Raw genomic sequence first — 19,051 nt, 5'->3', positions numbered from 1 at the left:
CAACCTGTGATTGTTCTTTAGTTGATGGAACTAGTGATGGTGGAAAAGCAGGCCAACTAGGAGGCTACCTGTGATATGAAATTGTAAACAAAGAATCCTTCCAATTCAACTCTTGATAAATTATATTTGGGTCAAATGAATGTAATATTCAGCAATACAGGTTTCCTCAACATGTGAAGACAATTTTTATTTTTATAAAAGGAGATCTAGAACTGTATGCTATTGTTGCATAAAGGTCAAAGAATATAAACCATTGCCTTTGTGGGTGAGATTGCATGTTTCTTTGTTGATGGTAAATGGAGATAATAAAATGAAGGAAGCCAAAGAAAATAAGGAAGCATATCAGCAATGCTCAGTAAAGCTTGATGGACATTGAGAAACTGAGTTTCAAGGAATTCAATTTCACCATGAATTTTTATTCTTCTTTTGATATATTTATCCACCTTTATAATGAAAAAAGTACAACACATTATATACACTACACAAAACAAATGGCATGCTGCATTTGCCTGTCAGATCATAGTTAGACAACTTCTGCTTTTCAATGTCCCATAATTTATAAAATTAGGAAAAAAATGAAAATAGCAACAAATGTTGGCTTATCAAATAAATAAAAAAAACTATTTTAGAAGGAATATTTTCCAGATCTATTTTTTAAAATTTAATTTAATTTAGCACAGTCACTTATCTCATTTCTCATTGAAATGCCTTCTTGGTATTTCTCCATCACAGATCATATAAACTTTTACACTCAAGTTCTTATCTGGGAACCCATAAAAATATCCCCGCAATAGGCAACAGAAAAGAAGCTATTGCCATGATATTTTATAACTAGTACTTTTTATTTTTTTATTTTTTAAAAATTGTGAAAATACCATACAGAGGGGTTACAGTTACATGAGCAAAGTAATGAGTACATTTCTTATCAAACATTGCTGCCTCCTTCTTTGTTTTCCCTTCCCATGCCTTACCATCTCCCCCACCCTCCCCCTCCCTGCGCCAAAGTTGTAAAGTTCGTTTTTCGACATAACGTCTTGTACATCTCATTGTTGCAATGGGTCCACCTGTATCCCTACTTAAACAATATTTTTTCCCTTCCGCTCCACAAATTATACCAACATCAAACATAGTGAAAACAGGGGTTATATCATGGGGAAGGGACATACAAAGCAACACATGTGTTAGAAACATTAGCAAGAAAGAAAAACCATTTGAGTACTTATCTAGGGGTTCATTTCACCTAACATCAACTTATCTTACCGTTTCTGCTTGTCTCAGACATATACAAATAAGGGAAACCATGGGAACTATGTTTCTTTGGGCCTGGGCTACTTCACTTAATATAATTTTTTCCTAGTCTTCCTATTTCCTAACAAATAGGGCAATGTCATTCTTTCTGATGGAGGCATAGAATTCCATTGTGTATATATACCACATTTTCCTGATCCATTCATCTACGGAGGGACATCTGGGTTGGTTCCATATCTTAGCTCTAGTAAATAATGCTGCAATAAATATACAGATGCTGGAGGGAATGTGGACAGAGGGAACCCTACTGCATTGTTGGTGGGATTGTAATTGTTCAACCACTTTGAAAAGTTATATGGAGGTTCTTCAAAAGGCTCCACATAGAGATCCCCTATGACCCAGAAATCTCACTTTCTGGCCTTTACCTGAATGATCATAAACAAGACCATACTAAACCTACCAGCATAACTAGTACTTTTTAAGTACAAGATCAGGAAATTCTTTGAAAGATTATTATTTTCTAAGTTAAGAGAAAAATAATGCTGGCAGCATTATCAGAAAGTCACATTTCATGCAACACTCCCAAATATTTATAAAGGAGGTTAATCTGATAGAAGTATAAATGATAAGATTGAGGGTTTTGAAGTAATCATATATTCCTATCCAGCCTTCAGAGGTAGATATTGGTGATAGCTAAATCCTGTTCTTTTTAAAGTCACTTAAGGACTAAGAAGGTGGCTTAGTGGTAGACTGCTTGCCTTGCATGCATGAGGCCCTTGGTTGAATTCCTCAGCACCACATAAGCAGAAAAAGTCTGAAGTGGCACTGTGGCTCAAGTGGTAGTGTGCTAGCCTTGAGCTGAAGAGCTAAGGGACAGCGTCCAGGCACAGAGTACAGGCCTTACAACTGACAATCAATCAAACAATCAATCAATAAAGTCACTTAAAAGCAATTGTAAATTCTGTGCAATAGTCAAAGTATAAACACAATGAACATTGACTAATTACTATTAAAAATATATTGGCAAAAACAATGTCCCTATGTAACTTGTTTAAAATACACTAACTCATTTATCTTCATATGTAAGAATAATAATTGTTTTCAACTTATTACATGATAAAGATTGAACTGATATTGGTTTATTAAAATGTTGACACAAAATTTAGGATGCCAAAGCTAATAAATGAATGTAATAGCTTTAAAAATAATTACAAGTTTATTACTCAAACATTATATTGTTTTATAGTTGAAATCATTTTATGCACTCCCTTTTAAATGGAATTTTTTCAGAAGTTAAAATTGTACCACCACCTCCCTTCTTTATAACTATATTTGCCCAATTAAAACATTGAAGACATTTTCAATGAATAGGTCATAAGTGTGAGCAATAATACCAGCAATATATAATATGCTATAATATTTTAGACTATGATTCCAACCCTCTTTCAAATACTTCATTTTCACATGCATATTTGTACAGATGTTGCTCCAAATGTCTAAAAGAAACAGATAATATTATCCACATCTTATGTGGAGAAAGATAAACTTACTTATCTCACTATGGTTAGGAAGGCTCACACAGTCCTTCCTATTTTACTGAACTAAATAAATTATTATATATATTATATATATATATATTATATTATATATATTATATATATATTAAATATTTTGCATTATTGATAAAAGTTTAAGCATTAATGTCAGCAGTTTAAACACATTTTAAAGTTACTTCAAAACCCCTCCATATTGCTAATAATTGTATATTTATATTAACTCAGGGAAATACATATGTATACATTACTATATTTAAAAACATTTTAAATCTATTTTGGAAACTTATTTTGGGGTTATTACTTTGGTTTGGATTATAGAACTTAACAATATTTTTTGTGATACAATTTGTTTTTGTATATAAAATATAACAAAATTCTCAACTGCACTGTCCATACTAAATAGTTAATGTTCCCCATAAGGAATCTGTTTTTATCCTTCCACTTTTTGCTTATGCCAGAGAAATTGAGTTCATCATTATTAACATCATTAAAATTATTTTCTCTCCTCTTGGTGGTATGCTTGAATTACTTAAATTATACAGATAGCTGATGTGTTTCCAGTGTAACAGAATAAATTATATTTTTTCTGATCCACATGAGTATTTATTCATGAATTCTCTTATGATATTAAACTGCATTTGTTGGGCATACCATTACGTGCATAAGTCATTAGCTCCAGTGTATGTTCGTACTTTGGAAACACATTTAAGTGCTGGCATATTCCTAAAGGCATCCTTTAAAAGTCACAAGCCAATGTTAATTGAGTATGGAGCATAGCTTATGAAAAGTTTTTCTAAAGATATAAAATAAATTAAAAGCACCCTATAATACATCCATATAAAATATTTCATTGATATAAAAATTTTAACAAGATAAATATTGTAAAACAATATACAAAATATTATGTTTACAAAAGATCTATGAAAATCAGCTAGCATTTTTATAAATGATACATATCATCAAAATATTTTTTTATTTGTTAACATATTCTTATAGTTTCAGTGAAATGAAGAAAATATATTCTGTCATGGTTTCATGCATGAAATCTTTGCTGCTTATAAATCTATAATATTATCATATATGTGTTTCTATCAAAATGTGCATAAAACATACTTTTATATGCTTTATATGATAATTTTTGTATAGATACATGTTGATAATGGAACATTTTTGATGGAAAATTAAAAAGAAAGGTTGGATCAATTTTAATGGTAGAAGATGAAGTATGGATGTTGTGTGGGCAAAGAATATTGAGCTTTGTCTGAGGACCATGGACTAATAAATAGATTTACTTCATTTTATTATTTTTTTTAATTTATTTATTTTTCTTGATGAGTACAATAAGAGAATTTGACAGTAATGTGTGGGTATCTGGGGTTGGAGAGAAATTGAAGGTAAGTAAATCATTAGTATATTTCTCTGTCATAATCAAGAGTAAGTTCCTTTGAAAACCACAATTTGGAAGTGGTTCTATGGCTCAAGTGATAAGAGTGCTCACCTTGAGCTGAAGGGCTGAGGGAAGAGCTCATGCCCAGAGTTCAAGACCCAAGAATTGCCGGGCGCTGGTGGCTCACGCCTGTAATCCTAGCTACTCAGGAGGCTGAGATCTGAGGATCGCGGTTCAAAGCCAGCCCGGGCAAGACAGACCGTGAGACTCTTATCTCCAATACACCACCAGAAAACCGGAAGTGGTGCTGTAGCTCAAGTGGTAGAGCGCTCGCCTTGAGCTGAAGAGCTGAGGGACAAAGCCCAGGCCCAGTAGTTCAAGCCCCACGACCGACAAAAAAAAAAAAAAAAAAAAAAAAGACCCAAGACTCACCCTCCCCCTTTCAAAATAAAAGAAGGAAAACCACAATTTTCCTCCATTTGCAGGAAAGAGGTGATAAAGTTTCATTCAACCAAAGTAGTGGAAATGCTGATATATCAGAAACAGTCCTCAAAAATCGGTGAGCTAAGGAAGGCAAAGCAAATTTGATGATTAAAGTTTAATGGCAAGTTAGATGGATATGTTACGGGAAGCATATATTCTGGGAAGGAGCATAATGATTTTCTTATAGTAGTAAATGCAATGACTGTATAGAATTATAGACCTCATATAAGAGAATTGTATGTAAAATATCTCAATTATTCAAAAGCATATTTTTTATTTTATGAAAACTAATGAGAAAAATACTCTCAAATATGTTTTTTATAGGAGTTAAAATTTGTATATGGTAATGTTTGGAAGTAGATATTTGAAAATGTGCTAATCATGACATAATTTTATTCTTTCAATATAGCAATTATTAAGAACAAATGTGGTAAATCCATATGTATATAAATATATATTCTGTTTGAAAGAAAGGTCAAATATGAAAATTTATTTAAATATCAGTCATCTATTTATCTTTTGACTTTCATGCCTTAAAAATTAAGACTGGTAATAGTTTTCAAGTCTGTAAGCTACTCAGAATACAAAGGGAAATTAGGGTTCAAGACCATCCAGAGCATAATGATAGTGAGACATCCATCCACAAAAAAGTCAGATGTTTTGGTTCACAATTGTAAATAATCATAGTTAAGCAAAAAACATAAATAAGAGAATAGAAGTCTGAGCTTGGACAAAGTGACACATTATCAGAATAATACCCTAAACAGAAAGGGCCTAGATGAGTAGTAGCTGAAGCCATAGAGCACTTAACAAATTCAAAGTTTTGAGGTCAAATTATAGTACTGTCAAAAAGATGTTATTAAAATTCAGATTGTTATAAAGTTTAGATTAATATATACTATATTATAACTCAAAGGTAATGCTTCTTATATCCATAGTTTAGATACTTTGGACATATACAAACATCACTTTAATCAATCTTAATTTAAAATTATCAGATGTTTCCCAAAAGCCTAAAATAAGTAAGGCTTTCCCATAATTATATACAATGATCTCAGAATTAGTATAGTTCGGGAAAGAGAGCTAATGTTAAAAAAAAAAAAAAAGAAACAAAACAGAGTGTTCCTCAATCTGTAGTTCCAAATATTTTTCTTTGATTCCTCAGATTGAAGACATCAATCACTATTCACTGAGGTTCTACAGTGTGTATAATATTCTATAGTTGAAAAATGCATACAGTTTAATCATTAATAAATGAGCAACTCCACTAAAGTTAGAGCTATTCTAATTTAATGTATTATTTAGTATATTACTTTGAGATGTAATTATCTCCAATCTAAATTTACTCTAATGAATTTGTGGATACTCTGTAAGTAATTCACAATAGAAATGTCAAACTGTAAAGATATGTAAAATGCACGTAAAAATTTTAAGTGGTTAATGGTTCAAATATAGATAGAAAAACAAATTTAAAAATTTGAAGCAAAAAAACAAAAAATAACCTATCGTAGAAGAATTCAGAATGGAAGAAAAGCAACAGGATTTTGCTTCTTGTTATGTTATGCACTCTAATTCCAGTACCAGTAAGTATACTGGGCACTAATTATCCAATCTCAATCACTATCATTATCCAATATCAATCTTGCACACACACACACACACACACACACACACACACACACACACACACACACGAGCACTTGCATGCACACATTCTCTCATATTGGGACTTGAACCCAAGACCTCCTGCTACTTGATCATTTTGCTTGTGGCTTCCACTCTACTACTTAAGATGTCTCCACTATAGCTTTCTGTGATTAATTTTATGAGAGTCGTGTGGATATGTGTCTGGCTGGTATGGTACTGAGCCTCTATCTTCAGATCCTTGCCAACTGCATAGCTAAGTTCAGAGTTGTGAACCAACAACAATCAGTACACCACTCCCAGATTATTCTGTTGAGATTGAGTTTCAACATTTTTGCCCACGTTGAACTAAAATAATCATCCTCCAAATTTCAGACTCTGACATGATCATAAATAATGGAGATGGAATACAAAACCCATTTGTTGTTTAAGATGAGGTCTTGTGACCTTTTTGTCTGAACTGGTCTCAAACCGGTGTTTGGCCACCCCTGCCAACAAATTGATTCATATTTGTTTGGCATTGCTGTTGTTTGGATGTGTAGTGTTTCCCAAAGGTTGCAATTAAAGGATTGGTTGATAGATTCTATCATTAGTGAAAAGTACTGAAATTAGAAGGATTAATGGTAAGGTAGGTAGGTAAGTAAATACATAGATAGATACATCGATAGATACATTGAAATACAGATAGATAGATAGATAGATAGATAGATAGATAGATAGATAGATAGATAGATAGATAGATAGATAGATAGCTTCATAGAAGGAGGGAGAAAGAGAGATGATACATAGTTGCATGGATTACAAATTCTTGGATTACCAATCAAAATTAATCATCATTGATTTATATTTTCTTAGCTATGTATATATTCCAATGACAAACAGCTCAAATTTTGGAATAAAATCTCAAATAATTACAAGAAAAATACTAATTATTACATATATTACTAATATGTCAATAAAATTGAAATCTTATTATCTGAGAAGGAACATACAAAAAAGGACATGAAGGTTCATTATATAAGTATTTTTATTTAATGTTGGATATAAAAATAATTTTAAGGCAAACTTTTGAAAGGTAGTGAAAAATTCAGTTTCTTTAAAATTTAATGATAGAATGAATTTTTGTGTGCTTCTTAGAAAGAAATGAATTCACCTGTACAAAAGTTTCATCTTGACACCCACTAAATTTTCACCTACTAATATTTGGAATTCTCTCAAAGGCTACTCAAAACTTTTATGTGCACAGGTAATACTGACATCATTTGTAGAAAATGTAGATGGAATTCTGACAAAGCACTTGGTATCAAGCTTCAATTAACAGTGAAATGTTTTGATGAAAATCCATTTTAAAATTTAATGAAATGTAAAGTGGTTAATACAAATATATAAATCTTTACATAATATCATATTGATGTTCCAATTGAGTAAGAGGGCAAATATGAATATACACCTTTGTAAATATAGATGTATGGCCTTGAATATATGTCTGCATACTTATGGAGAGATACATAAGAAAGGAGAATGAGTGAGATAGATGAACAATAGATGACAGGTATTCACACAAATAATAGATAATAAAACATAATTTGATAAACATTTTGGAAAGAATGCTTTTTTATATTAATCAGCTGATTTCTCTTTTTTATTTATCTTGTTATGCATTTCCCCCCAATTTTTTTTTTGGGGGGAAGGGTCAGTCTTGGGGCTTAAACTCTGTGCCTGGGCGCTGTCCCTCAGCTCTTTATCTCAAGGCAAGCGCTCTACCATTTGAGCTACAGTGCCATTTCCATTTTTCTGTGTGGTTTATTCAGGATAAGAGTTTCACTGACTTTCTTGCCCAGGCTGGCTTTGAACCTCGGTCCTCAGATCTCAGCCTCCTAAATAGCTAGGATTACAGGAGTGAGCCACCAGTGAGTGCCCAGCAATAGTTTTGTTTTTGTTTTTGTTTTTTTTTTGGGGGGGGGGTTAGTCGTGGGCCTTGAACTCTGAGCCTGAGCGCTATCCCTCAGCTCTACAGCTCAAGGCTAGTGCTCTAGAACTTGAGCTACAGCACCACTTCCCAAATTTTGGATGTACTTTTAAGTGTATTTCACTGTTATTGTAGAGGTGATATACAGTGTTTACAGTTACATTAGAGGCAATAAATATTTTTTTAACCATATCACTCTTTCCTTGAGTTTTTTTTTTAATTGTGATAATACTGTACAGAGGGGTTACAATTACATGGGCAAGATAATGAGTACATTTCTTATCAAGCATTGTAGCCTCCTCCTTTGTTTCCCCTTCCCATCCCTTCCCATTCTCCCCCTGTCCCCCCACCCAATCCTCCTCCTCTCCCCCTACCAAAGTTGTAAAGTTCATTTTTCCACATAACGACTTGTACATCTCATTGTTGCAATGGATTCACCTGTATCCCTATTTAAACGATTTGTTTTTTCCCTTCCCCTCCACATTATACCAACATCAAATACAGTGACATCAGGGGTTATTCCATGGGGGAGGGACATACAAAAAGCAACAAAGAAATAATCTTATAAATGTGTTAGAAACAATCACCTGAAAGAAAAAAAAAACATTTAAATATTTATCTTAGGGATCATTTCCCTGACATCAACTTATCTGACCTTTTCTGCTTGACTCAGACATATACTAGTTATTGCAAATAAAGGAAACCATGGGACCTAAGTTTTTTGGGGCCTGGCTTACTTCACTTAATATAATTTTTTCCAAGTCTTTCCATTTCCTAACAAATGGGGCAATGTCATTCTTTCTGATGGAGGCATAGAATTCCATTGTGTATATATATTTCCCTGACTCTTTCACAGTTTCCCCCTCCCATTTCTAGCCACAAGTTATATGTTTCATTTTCTACACAGTGTCTATTGAGTACCACTGCTGCATTTTTGCACCCATTGTCCCAATTTTTCTGTGCTTCCCTTTATTTTCCCAAAGACAAATATAGTAACAAACAAGACAAAGGAAAAGAAAATTTATTAGGCCCCAGTGTATCATTTGTGAAGCTTTGGAAAGGCTTGGAAAAAAATATATTAAAAGATGAATCCTAGCTCCAAAGACATAGAGATTTCATAGTTTTCCTCATTATGGTAACTAGAATGTGCCTATAAATCTACAAGTAAACACACTGGATGGTAAAAACTAAAAAAATACTATAATATATCTGATATATTATTGTAAGAGTTAAACTAATGCCTTTGAATATTAATTCTGCATTAAAAACATCTGTGCTATTTTATGATTATGGAAATTCGCTAATAATAATTCATTATTAGAAAAGAAATCCAACTTTAAAATAAATATATTGGGACCTGAGGAAGATGGTGGAGATGTAGCTGGGCTATATGTGAGCCCTCTCCAAGAAAACAGTTTTTGCAGGTCAGGGAAAAATTCACTGCAGGAAAATCATGCCAAGTGAGCCTTAAAAGTACAGAGATTCTGCCTAGAGAGGAAAAATTCAGGCAGTTTGCACCAGAAGACAGATTTGAGCATAGGGGCTGCTGTGGCCACCAGCAGCTGCCATGGAACCGACCAGACATGGCCAAACCAAAGGTGCCAGACACTGGGGGGCCTCATCTCTTCACCTACCTCCAGTTAGGACTGAACGATCACGAGCAGAATTCCACATCCTGCTAACCCCTGGGCAGAACGACAGCCACAAAGCCAAGGGAAACAGAACTGCTCCAGGAAGGCAGCCCACCCCCGCATCTCCCCACCCCTCCCCCTTAGGGAAAAATCTTATCTTTGAGGAAGAACCTCCAAAGTCTGTGTAAGTAAAGGGCTTTGGCTTCTGGCTTGCTCTAAAATTGTGTCCTGGTGGGCAAGTGTAGATGTTTTTAATTCCATAAAGGAGAAATAGGGTGAAAATACCATTTTGAGCGTGAACCTCCAATTCCTGTGTAACTACAGGGCTTTGGTTGGGGGCTTGTCTTAAAATTGTGATTTAGTATGTAATTTATATAATCTCACTCCCCAAAAGGTGAGATAGAGTGAAAATACCCATCGTGGATTATGAACTCCCAATGTCTGAGCAACTACAAGGTTTTCGGTAGGTGCTTGTCTTAGAATTGTGTTTTGGTATGTAATTAGGTATATACTCACTCCCAAAAAAAGTGAAATAGAGTGAAAATACCCATTGTTAATTATAAACCTCCAAATTTATGCAGCTACTGGTGTTCTAGTAAGGAATTGTATTTTCTTTTATTCCCAAATGGGCAGAACAAGCCACTGAAACGCAAGAAAAAATGGCAAGTCAAAGAATTTGAACCCTGACCAAAGACAAGGCAACAGAGCAATTGAGAAAAAGTCCAGAGGACACCTCTCAAATGCTTTGCAAACATGACTTGTAAACATGTTGAATGAAAAAAGTGAAAGCTTACATGAAGCTGTGCATGAGTGTGATAAGGCAAACAAAATATTAATAGAGAAATTCATGGAATCTGAAACCAGAAAGCTGAATGAATTCCAACAAAAGGAAAGGGAGTGAACACGGAAAACCAAATCAAGGAGGCAAACCCATACAAGATCTAAAACAAAGCTTCAACAAAGAATTGAAGTCATTAAAACTGAATAATTAGAAGGAAGGGAATTTTTTTTTTTAAAAAAGAAGTTTGAATAGTAGGCTAGACCATGCAGTAAATCATATCTCTGGGGTAGAAGACTGCCTAGACATTATGTAGAGAGAGCCGACAATTCAAAACAAAGACAAAAAAAGATAGATCTATTTAGTATATAGAAGACACCATCAGAAGGTATAATTTAAGGCCAATTGGTGTAGAAGAGGGCCGAGAAACAGAAGCCAAAGTTCAAAGGAAATTTATTTAATAAAATCCTAATTGAGAACTTCCCAAACATGCAAAAGGATAGTCCCATTCACATACAAAAAGCCTTTAGAACCCCAAATAGACCAGACCAGAGCGCAACATCCCACCACCACATTGTAATTGCACAGGATCAATAGAAACCAAGGAAAGGATCCTTAAAGATTTCAGGGAGGAAAGATCAATCACCTCTACAGGGAAACAAATCAGGATAACTACAGATTTCTCAGCAGAGACCATGAAACAAGAAGAGCCTGGAATGAAGTATGCCATGTGTTAACGACAAACAATTATCAACCAAGAATAGTGTACCCAGCTAAACTCTCCTACATAACTGAGGGAAAAATAAAAACCTTCCACAGCAAAGAAAAATTGGAACAATATGTCTCCACAAATCCAGCAGTACAAAAGATATTCAAAGATGTCCTACACGTGGAGAACCAACTAAAACATGAGGAAGGCAGAGAAACAGCCCCCATACAAAGAACCAGAGAAACATAGGCAGAACCTAGGTGATACAGCCCTTAAGAAGGTGGATAACATGACAGGAACTTCCAAACACCTCTCAATCTTAACTCTCAATATTAATGAACTTAACTTTCCAATCAAATGAAATATAATTTCTAGTTAGATCAAAAAACAGTATCCATCTTTCTGCTGTCTTCAAGAGACACACCTTCCCCACCAAAACAAATATGTTCTGAAAGGGAAATGCTGGAATAAAATCTACCAAACAAACAGACTCCCCAAACAGGCTGGAGTAGCAACCCTAATATCAGATAAAATAGACTTCAAATTAAAATTAGTGAGAAGAGATAAAGACTGACACCATATACTAATAAAAGGATTTCTCTGCTGGGCGCCAGTGGCTCACACCTGTAATCCTAGCTACTCAAGAATATGTCCCTTCCCCATGGTATAACCCTTGCTTTCACTGTGTTTGATGTTCTTATAATTTGTGGAGGGGAAGGGAAAAAACAAATTGTTTAAGTAGGGATACAGGTGGACCCATTGCAACAATGACATGTACAAGTCCTTATGTCAAAAATGAACTTTACAACTTTGGTAGGGGGGCAGGAAGGAATAGGAGAAACTCTAGGGCTCCTTGGCATAGTTCAAAATTTACTTAATAAAGACTCAAAATACAACAAATCAAAGAAAGGTTGGACAAATAGGATTGCATGAAACTGTAGAGCTTTTTCATGAAAAAGGGCCTAGCTAGTAAGATCAATAGAAAGCCCAAAGACTGGGAGAAGATCTTCACTAGCTATACAACAGACAAGAGCCTCATATTTAAAATATTTAAAATTTTAAATCCTCCAAAAACCAATCCTTAAAGAAACAACTGTCCCATCAACAAGTAGGATAAAGACATAAAGAGAGACTTCTCAGAAGAGGGAATAAGAATGGTCAATGGACACATGAAGAAATGCTCCACTTCTCTAGCCATGAAAGAAATGCAAATCAAAACAACATTGAGATACCACCTCACCCCACTTAGAATGGCTATAATCAAGAAATCTAAAATGACAGATCCTGGAGGGGATATGGCAAAAAGGGAACTCGACTGCACTCTTGGTGGGAGTGTAAACTTGTTCAACCACTTTGGAAAGCATTATGGAGGTATCTCAAAAACTCCACATAGAGCTCCCCTATGACCCAACAATCCCACTTGTGGGCATTTACCCAAATGATCACAAACAAGGGCATACTAAAGCTACCATTACAACTATGTTTATCACAGCATTATTCACCATCTACCCCTAGGTAGATGAATGGATCAAGAAAAAGTAACACACACACACACACACACACACACACACACACACACACACACACACACACAAAGGTATACACACACACACAATGGAATTCTAAGTAAATAAGAGAAATTCTTTAAAATCAAGGTGTTCAATTATAAGAAAAATTCAGTTTCTAGAAATAGCATTCCCCACATGTCATTTGGCCAATGTTTTTTTTTTTTCCTTGTCGGTCCTGGAGCCTGAGCCTGGGCCTGAGCGCTGTCACTCAGCTCTTCAGTTCAAGGCTAGCACTCTTATCACTTGAGCCACAGTGCCACTTCTGGCTTTTTCTGTTTAGTGGTGCTAAGGAATCGAACCCCGGGCCTCACTCACGTGAGGCAAGCACTCTACTACTGAGCCACCTTCCCAGCCCTGGCCAGTGGGTTTTGTGTGTGTGTGTGTGTGTGTGTGTGTGTGTGTGTGTGTGTGTGTGTGTGTGTGTGTGTGTGTGTGTGTGTGTTTTATTTACTTCACATTCTCTTTTCATCTCATTTTAAATATTGTACATAATGAACAGGAAATGAAGAAAAGATTCAAAAGAAGCAGATGAAGCAAGTACATATCAGAAATCTCAAATGTGTTTTGATTTTTCAATCTAATCTTAAGAGATTATGTTAAAATATAATTATTCACAAATATTATTGGATTTATAGATTATAATATCCAAATTAAGTCACCAAATTACACACAGTATGTATTAATAAAGATCTGGTATTACATACCTTTATTATTATCCATTCCTCCAACTGCATACAGAGTGCCAACTGTAGATTTTCTGGGCTTAGTTCTTGGGCTTTGCATTAAAGTTCTTCTTTCTGGCAGTAGGTGGTACTTCATTGCTTCCAAAATCAGCTTTTGACATTCCAGATCATTCTTAAATAATGCATGGTTTTCTAAGTCAGCCAATATCTGTGAATAATAAATTAATCACTGTTCATATTGTCTGATAAGTGTATGAGCATAAATCATAAGTAGTAAAATTAGAGACTTAATGTCTATTGCCTTACTCATATTTGGAGAATATAGTATAAATGCCTTATGCACATAGTTAAGAAGTTAAATAAGACAAAAACATATGTGTGTATATATATATATATATATATATATATATACATATACATATATATATATAGTTTTTTCCTGGACACTAAAATTTAAAATTAAGGTGTTCAATTCAGATTTGGATTAGGTGTTACATAACTAGATACTCAACATAGATACTGGTATCTTTAAATGTTAACATTAATGCAAGCAACATTTTAAATTAAAATATGGTCAAATACTACTGTTGATATATACACAAAATTTAAGTAGAGAGGATTAATTTAGTTAAAATGAATTATGCCTTCTTGGCTTTTTAACCATGTAAAATTAATTTTAACCAAATATGTTAACAAAATATTATGTTTAATCTTTAAAAACTATAAGCTCATATTTATATAAGAAACAAAAATTACCCAAGTACAAAACTGCTTAAAATAATTCTACTAAATGACATATATATATATATATATTTTTTTTTTTTTTTGGGGGGTGGATGGTCAGGGGCTTCAACTCCTTGCCTAGGCACTCTTCCCTCAGCTCTCTACCAATTAAGCCACAGAGCCACTTCCATTTTTCTGGTGGTTATTGGAAATAAGATTCTCACAGACTTTCCTGCCTAGGCTGTCTTTGAACTTCAATCTTCTGATCACATCTTCCTGAATAGCTAGGATTACAGTTGTGAGCCACCAGCATCCAGCTGAATTTTCTTTTATTTAAACAAATATTTATTTTTTTATATAGGTGATGTACAGAGGGGTTATGTATTCACTTAAAAGTGTACAATTTCTTTCACTATATCGCCTCTTCCCTTGCTCTCTCCCTGTTTTCCCCTTCCATCCCCACCCACAAGTTGCCTAAGTCATTTTTTAACATAGGGTCTATTAAGTATCACTGCTACATTTGTTCACCCTTGATCCCACCAATTCTGTGCCCACCTCACCTGTTACCCTACCAAAGACAAACGAACAAATAAGACAAAAGGAAATGAAACAAACACAGAAACAAAGAAAGAAAAATAAAAAGAAAGAAAATCTTTTTTCCACTTTTTGGAGTATATATTTTGGTAAATATTATTTTATATGATCAGGTGTTCATAGCTATTGAACCTATATGATCCTCTCTTAAGAATGTCAAGTGACATATTTTCCTGAAGTTGAGTCTTTGAATTTTTCAAGTACTACCATGAGAAATCTTCTATGTGCTTGTGTGTGTATACATTTTAGCTCTTTGTGCAACTCTAAGAAGCTAGGATAATAGTAATGTTAATTGATAACTACTGAGTACATTTTCACTTCTAAATGCAAGAAAATAAATATATAAGTATTCGTCATCAAATTGACCCCATCTGTTTTAGTTCTTCAATTACACAACAGGTTAATAAAATAAAATACTATATAAGCTACATATTATTTTTGTTTTATTTTACACTATAGGGGATAATAATTTATAAAAGATTTATAGAGCTATTCTTTGTTACTTTATCTGTATAGATACTGAATTATACCTATAAATATATTTTATATATTATCATAAATAAGAAAGGAAACATATGGATTTATATTTACTGATTGATTTGCTCTTATGTATGTTATAATATGATATAATCTAACAAAAACCTATTATACACTCTAATAAAAAATTCAGGGATAGTGGGAGAACAGCAACTCATTACCTTACTCATATAACTGTAACCCCTCTGTACAGCATCTTCACAATAAAATACAATTAAAAAAACAAATTGAACATATTTACATTACAAAAGTTTTATTACAGATATCTTTCCAAAAATGTTGTAAAGTAACAACACTAAAGCAATATAAATTACAGGAACACACTCCTACTAGTGTAAAAATTTCTAGACCTTAAATAAGTCTACTGAATTAATGAGAAGTAAATTTGAAAGGAAATGTAACCGAATCTGTCCATATAGAGTAAGCATATGTAATCCTTTCATGTGGTCATAAGATTCCATAGAAAAATGGAATGCAATATCTAACAAATACGTAAAGAAATAGAAGTTAAACTTCTACAGACAAAAGAACATATTAAATTTTCCACACTCTATCTTTAGGCTATCACAGTTATTAAAACATTTTCTATTTCACAACCAAGTGACGAAATTTCATAAACTTCATATTATTCCATAGTACATCAAACTTTTATTTTGCTATTGGGTCTTTTGGTAAAATCAACTCACAAAATTAGAATCTATAAAACAAAATTGATTCTCATTAGAAGTGACACTTCTAAAAGAATAACTGGGCTTCATAACAGACTTTCAAGTTTTCTGTTTGACATATCCCATATGTTATAGGAAAAATATAATTTAGATTTCAGTTTGTTATATATGGGATTTGTGCAATTAAAATGTGTTCAGGCGTTTCTAGTAAGTAGTTCTTAAGAAATTATATAGAGAACCCATGATCTCCTTCCATGTAAATCAACTATGAGCCTGTTTATTACTCAGGATGTGGTGCAGTGAAAAGCAGCACAATATACAGTAAGATCATTTATCATTTCCAGAGAGGCACCTATTCTATATGTAAATTGTTAATGTTCAAGCAGAGAATAAAATGGTCAGCAGTGTTAAAAACTTGGCAATTAATTAATTTGTGTTCTCAGCCTGTCATCATTAACTGTTGAGGTACCCATTCTGGATGGAGTTGTCTGGACTACCACAGAAAGGAACAGCCACGACTACAGTACCAGTAATAGGCTCTTGGAAATAAACACTAAACATATAGATCCTCATACTATAAAGTAGAATCATGAACCTTTAAGAGAGTGAAATATTCCTTGTTGCATTCAAATGACAAAATGAATATTTTTGCTAAGCAATGTGATAATCATTTTTATGCCTTAGTATCAATTAGAAAAATGGAGGCATTTCAAATTTCTCATTATCTCATTTCAAATTGACTTGCAAAACTTACAGCAGATGCATCCAAGTTATTCTTTCTAGTATTTGAGGAAACAACAAGAAACTATATATGAAATAATCAGCAGAGTCCTTAATTTTATTCTGAATACAGAAATAGTTGATTGCCTTAAGTGGAGAAATAATTATATAAGCTGACAGTAAAAATAGAGAAGACTAATGGCATAACTTAAACAAGCAAAGCACTTAAAATTAACCCAAATGACAGTACTTATTCACTAATAAACAAACTTCTGTGCTTCTATAATTTATGATTGCTTTCATTTATTTAACATCAGTTTACTATTCCATCCTTAGAATCCGCAGAATTTCTAAACAGGAAATGAGCAAATCTGGAGACTGTGTGAACATTACTTCCTTACTGAACAATTGTACTGCAATCTAATAATCTAAATACTATTTATTTATTTAGCACCTATTTTGGTCAAGGTGGTCTAATAGGTCCTGGAGATACCTCAATAGTTATTGATGACAGGCTGATAACACCAGTGAATTCATTCATATTGACAAGTTTTTAACACTACTGACCATTTTATTCTCTGCTTGAACATTAAAAAGCAGAATGGATACAGAATGCCTCTCTGGAAATGAGACATGATCTTACTGTATATATCTTACCACTATATTGTGGTGCTGAGTCACAAACAGGCTCAGAGTTGAATTACATGGAATCAGATCATGGGTTCTCTCTATAATGTGTAAAGAACTACTTACGAGAAATGACTAAAAGTGTATTATTTGCATAAATTACATATATAACAAAAATGTTTTGCTTGTTTGAACCAACCTGTTTAATATATCCTCCTTCTAATTTCTTAGAAATTCTTTCTCAATTTAGCCAGTTAGGTTACATTTTAAAACATAATCATTTCTTATTTTTATAAGTCATTGCTCAATTTCACTATATTAGTTTAGAAGCAGTCAGTCCATATACTTAAACTTTTTTCCTAAAACCCTAACATGCATTTCCCTGTATTTTCTATTTTAGCTTTTCTAATGTCTATCAGGTTGAATGATGCCATTTCCTTAATCCAAACCTTTATACCCAATCTTACCTCTTTTCTTCTACCTTGTTTTACCCACAGCTCCTTCCCTTGCTCTCTTTCCTTCACCCCTTTCTGTCAAGGTAACATTTTTTCCTTCCAAGCTTCTCTTAAGAAATGATGCTAAGATTCAAAGTCCAGCTATAAGTTCTTTGCTTCCATGAGGACAAAGTCGCTAAAGCAATTGGGAACAAATACACTTTTGTTAGGTAATTCATTATTTATGTGTATTTCTATTTAAGTTGTGTGTGTGTGTGTGTGTGTGTGTGTGTGTGTGTGTGTGTGTGTGTGTGTGTGTGTGTGTGTGTGTGTGTTTCTAGTAGAATCTCAGAAAAATCCTGTCTGGCTCATCTGTTTTAGTATCACAGAACAATAGGCCCTATGATTTTGTCAACCGTTACTTTAGTGGACAATCATTTAATATCCTACAGCTAAAGTACTAGTATGCCCACTACTTTACTCATTATTGAAATCGGAAAATACATAAGCACAAATGTATTTAATGTCAATTTCAAATTTGACTCATAAAGTAATCATAACTACAATTCCTTATATTTCTTACAAAATAGTTTTGCTTACCAGCAAGCTGATATTTCTAAACAATGTATCCCTGTTACGACTGCCAACCTGCTTATTAATAATCATAATCAAGAGCAAAAGTACCTTACATAAAATATTTTGACTCCTGCCCATCACCATAAAGTGATTTACTCTTAATTAGAAATACTGTAACCTGCTGGGCACCGGTGGCTCATGCCTGTAATCCTAGCTACTCAGGAGGCTGAGATCTGAGGATCAGAGTTCAAAGCCAGCCAGGGCAGGAAAGTCCATGAGACTCTAGTCTCCAATAAACCACTAGAAACTGGAAGTGGCGATGTGGTTCAAGAGGTAGCATGCTGTCCTTGAACTGAAGAGCGCAGGGAGAGCGCCCATGCCCAGAGTTCAAGCCCCACAACTGACAAAAAAAGAAAGAAAGAATGTAAAAGAATGTAACTAGGAGTTTTTCTGAACATCCCACCTCATACATTTTAACTGTTAACTCCATCTGTATAGTTCCCATTGTTATTCTTC

At 33.8% G+C, this 19,051-nt stretch overlaps 1 protein-coding gene across 1 annotated transcript in view; it reads right to left on the bottom strand.

The window, feature by feature from the left end:
- The window catches only part of Klhl1 (kelch like family member 1), a 249,133-nt gene that overhangs the window by 62,114 nt on the left and 167,968 nt on the right, over positions 1–19,051 (bottom strand). Inside the window, exon 6 of the mRNA XM_070001950.1 lies at positions 13,678–13,864. Within this exon, the coding sequence (XP_069858051.1) occupies positions 13,678–13,864 (187 nt within the window). The remainder of the gene's footprint in view (positions 1–13,677; positions 13,865–19,051) is intronic.

This window comes from Dipodomys merriami, unplaced genomic scaffold, assembly GCF_024711535.1.
Source record: "Dipodomys merriami isolate MVZ:Mamm:240054 unplaced genomic scaffold, mDipMer1.0.p SCAF_6, whole genome shotgun sequence".
NCBI classification, from domain to species: Eukaryota; Metazoa; Chordata; class Mammalia; order Rodentia; family Heteromyidae; genus Dipodomys; species Dipodomys merriami.
Note: the sequence above shows the minus strand (reverse complement) of the source record. Positions and strands in the feature narration are given on the sequence as shown.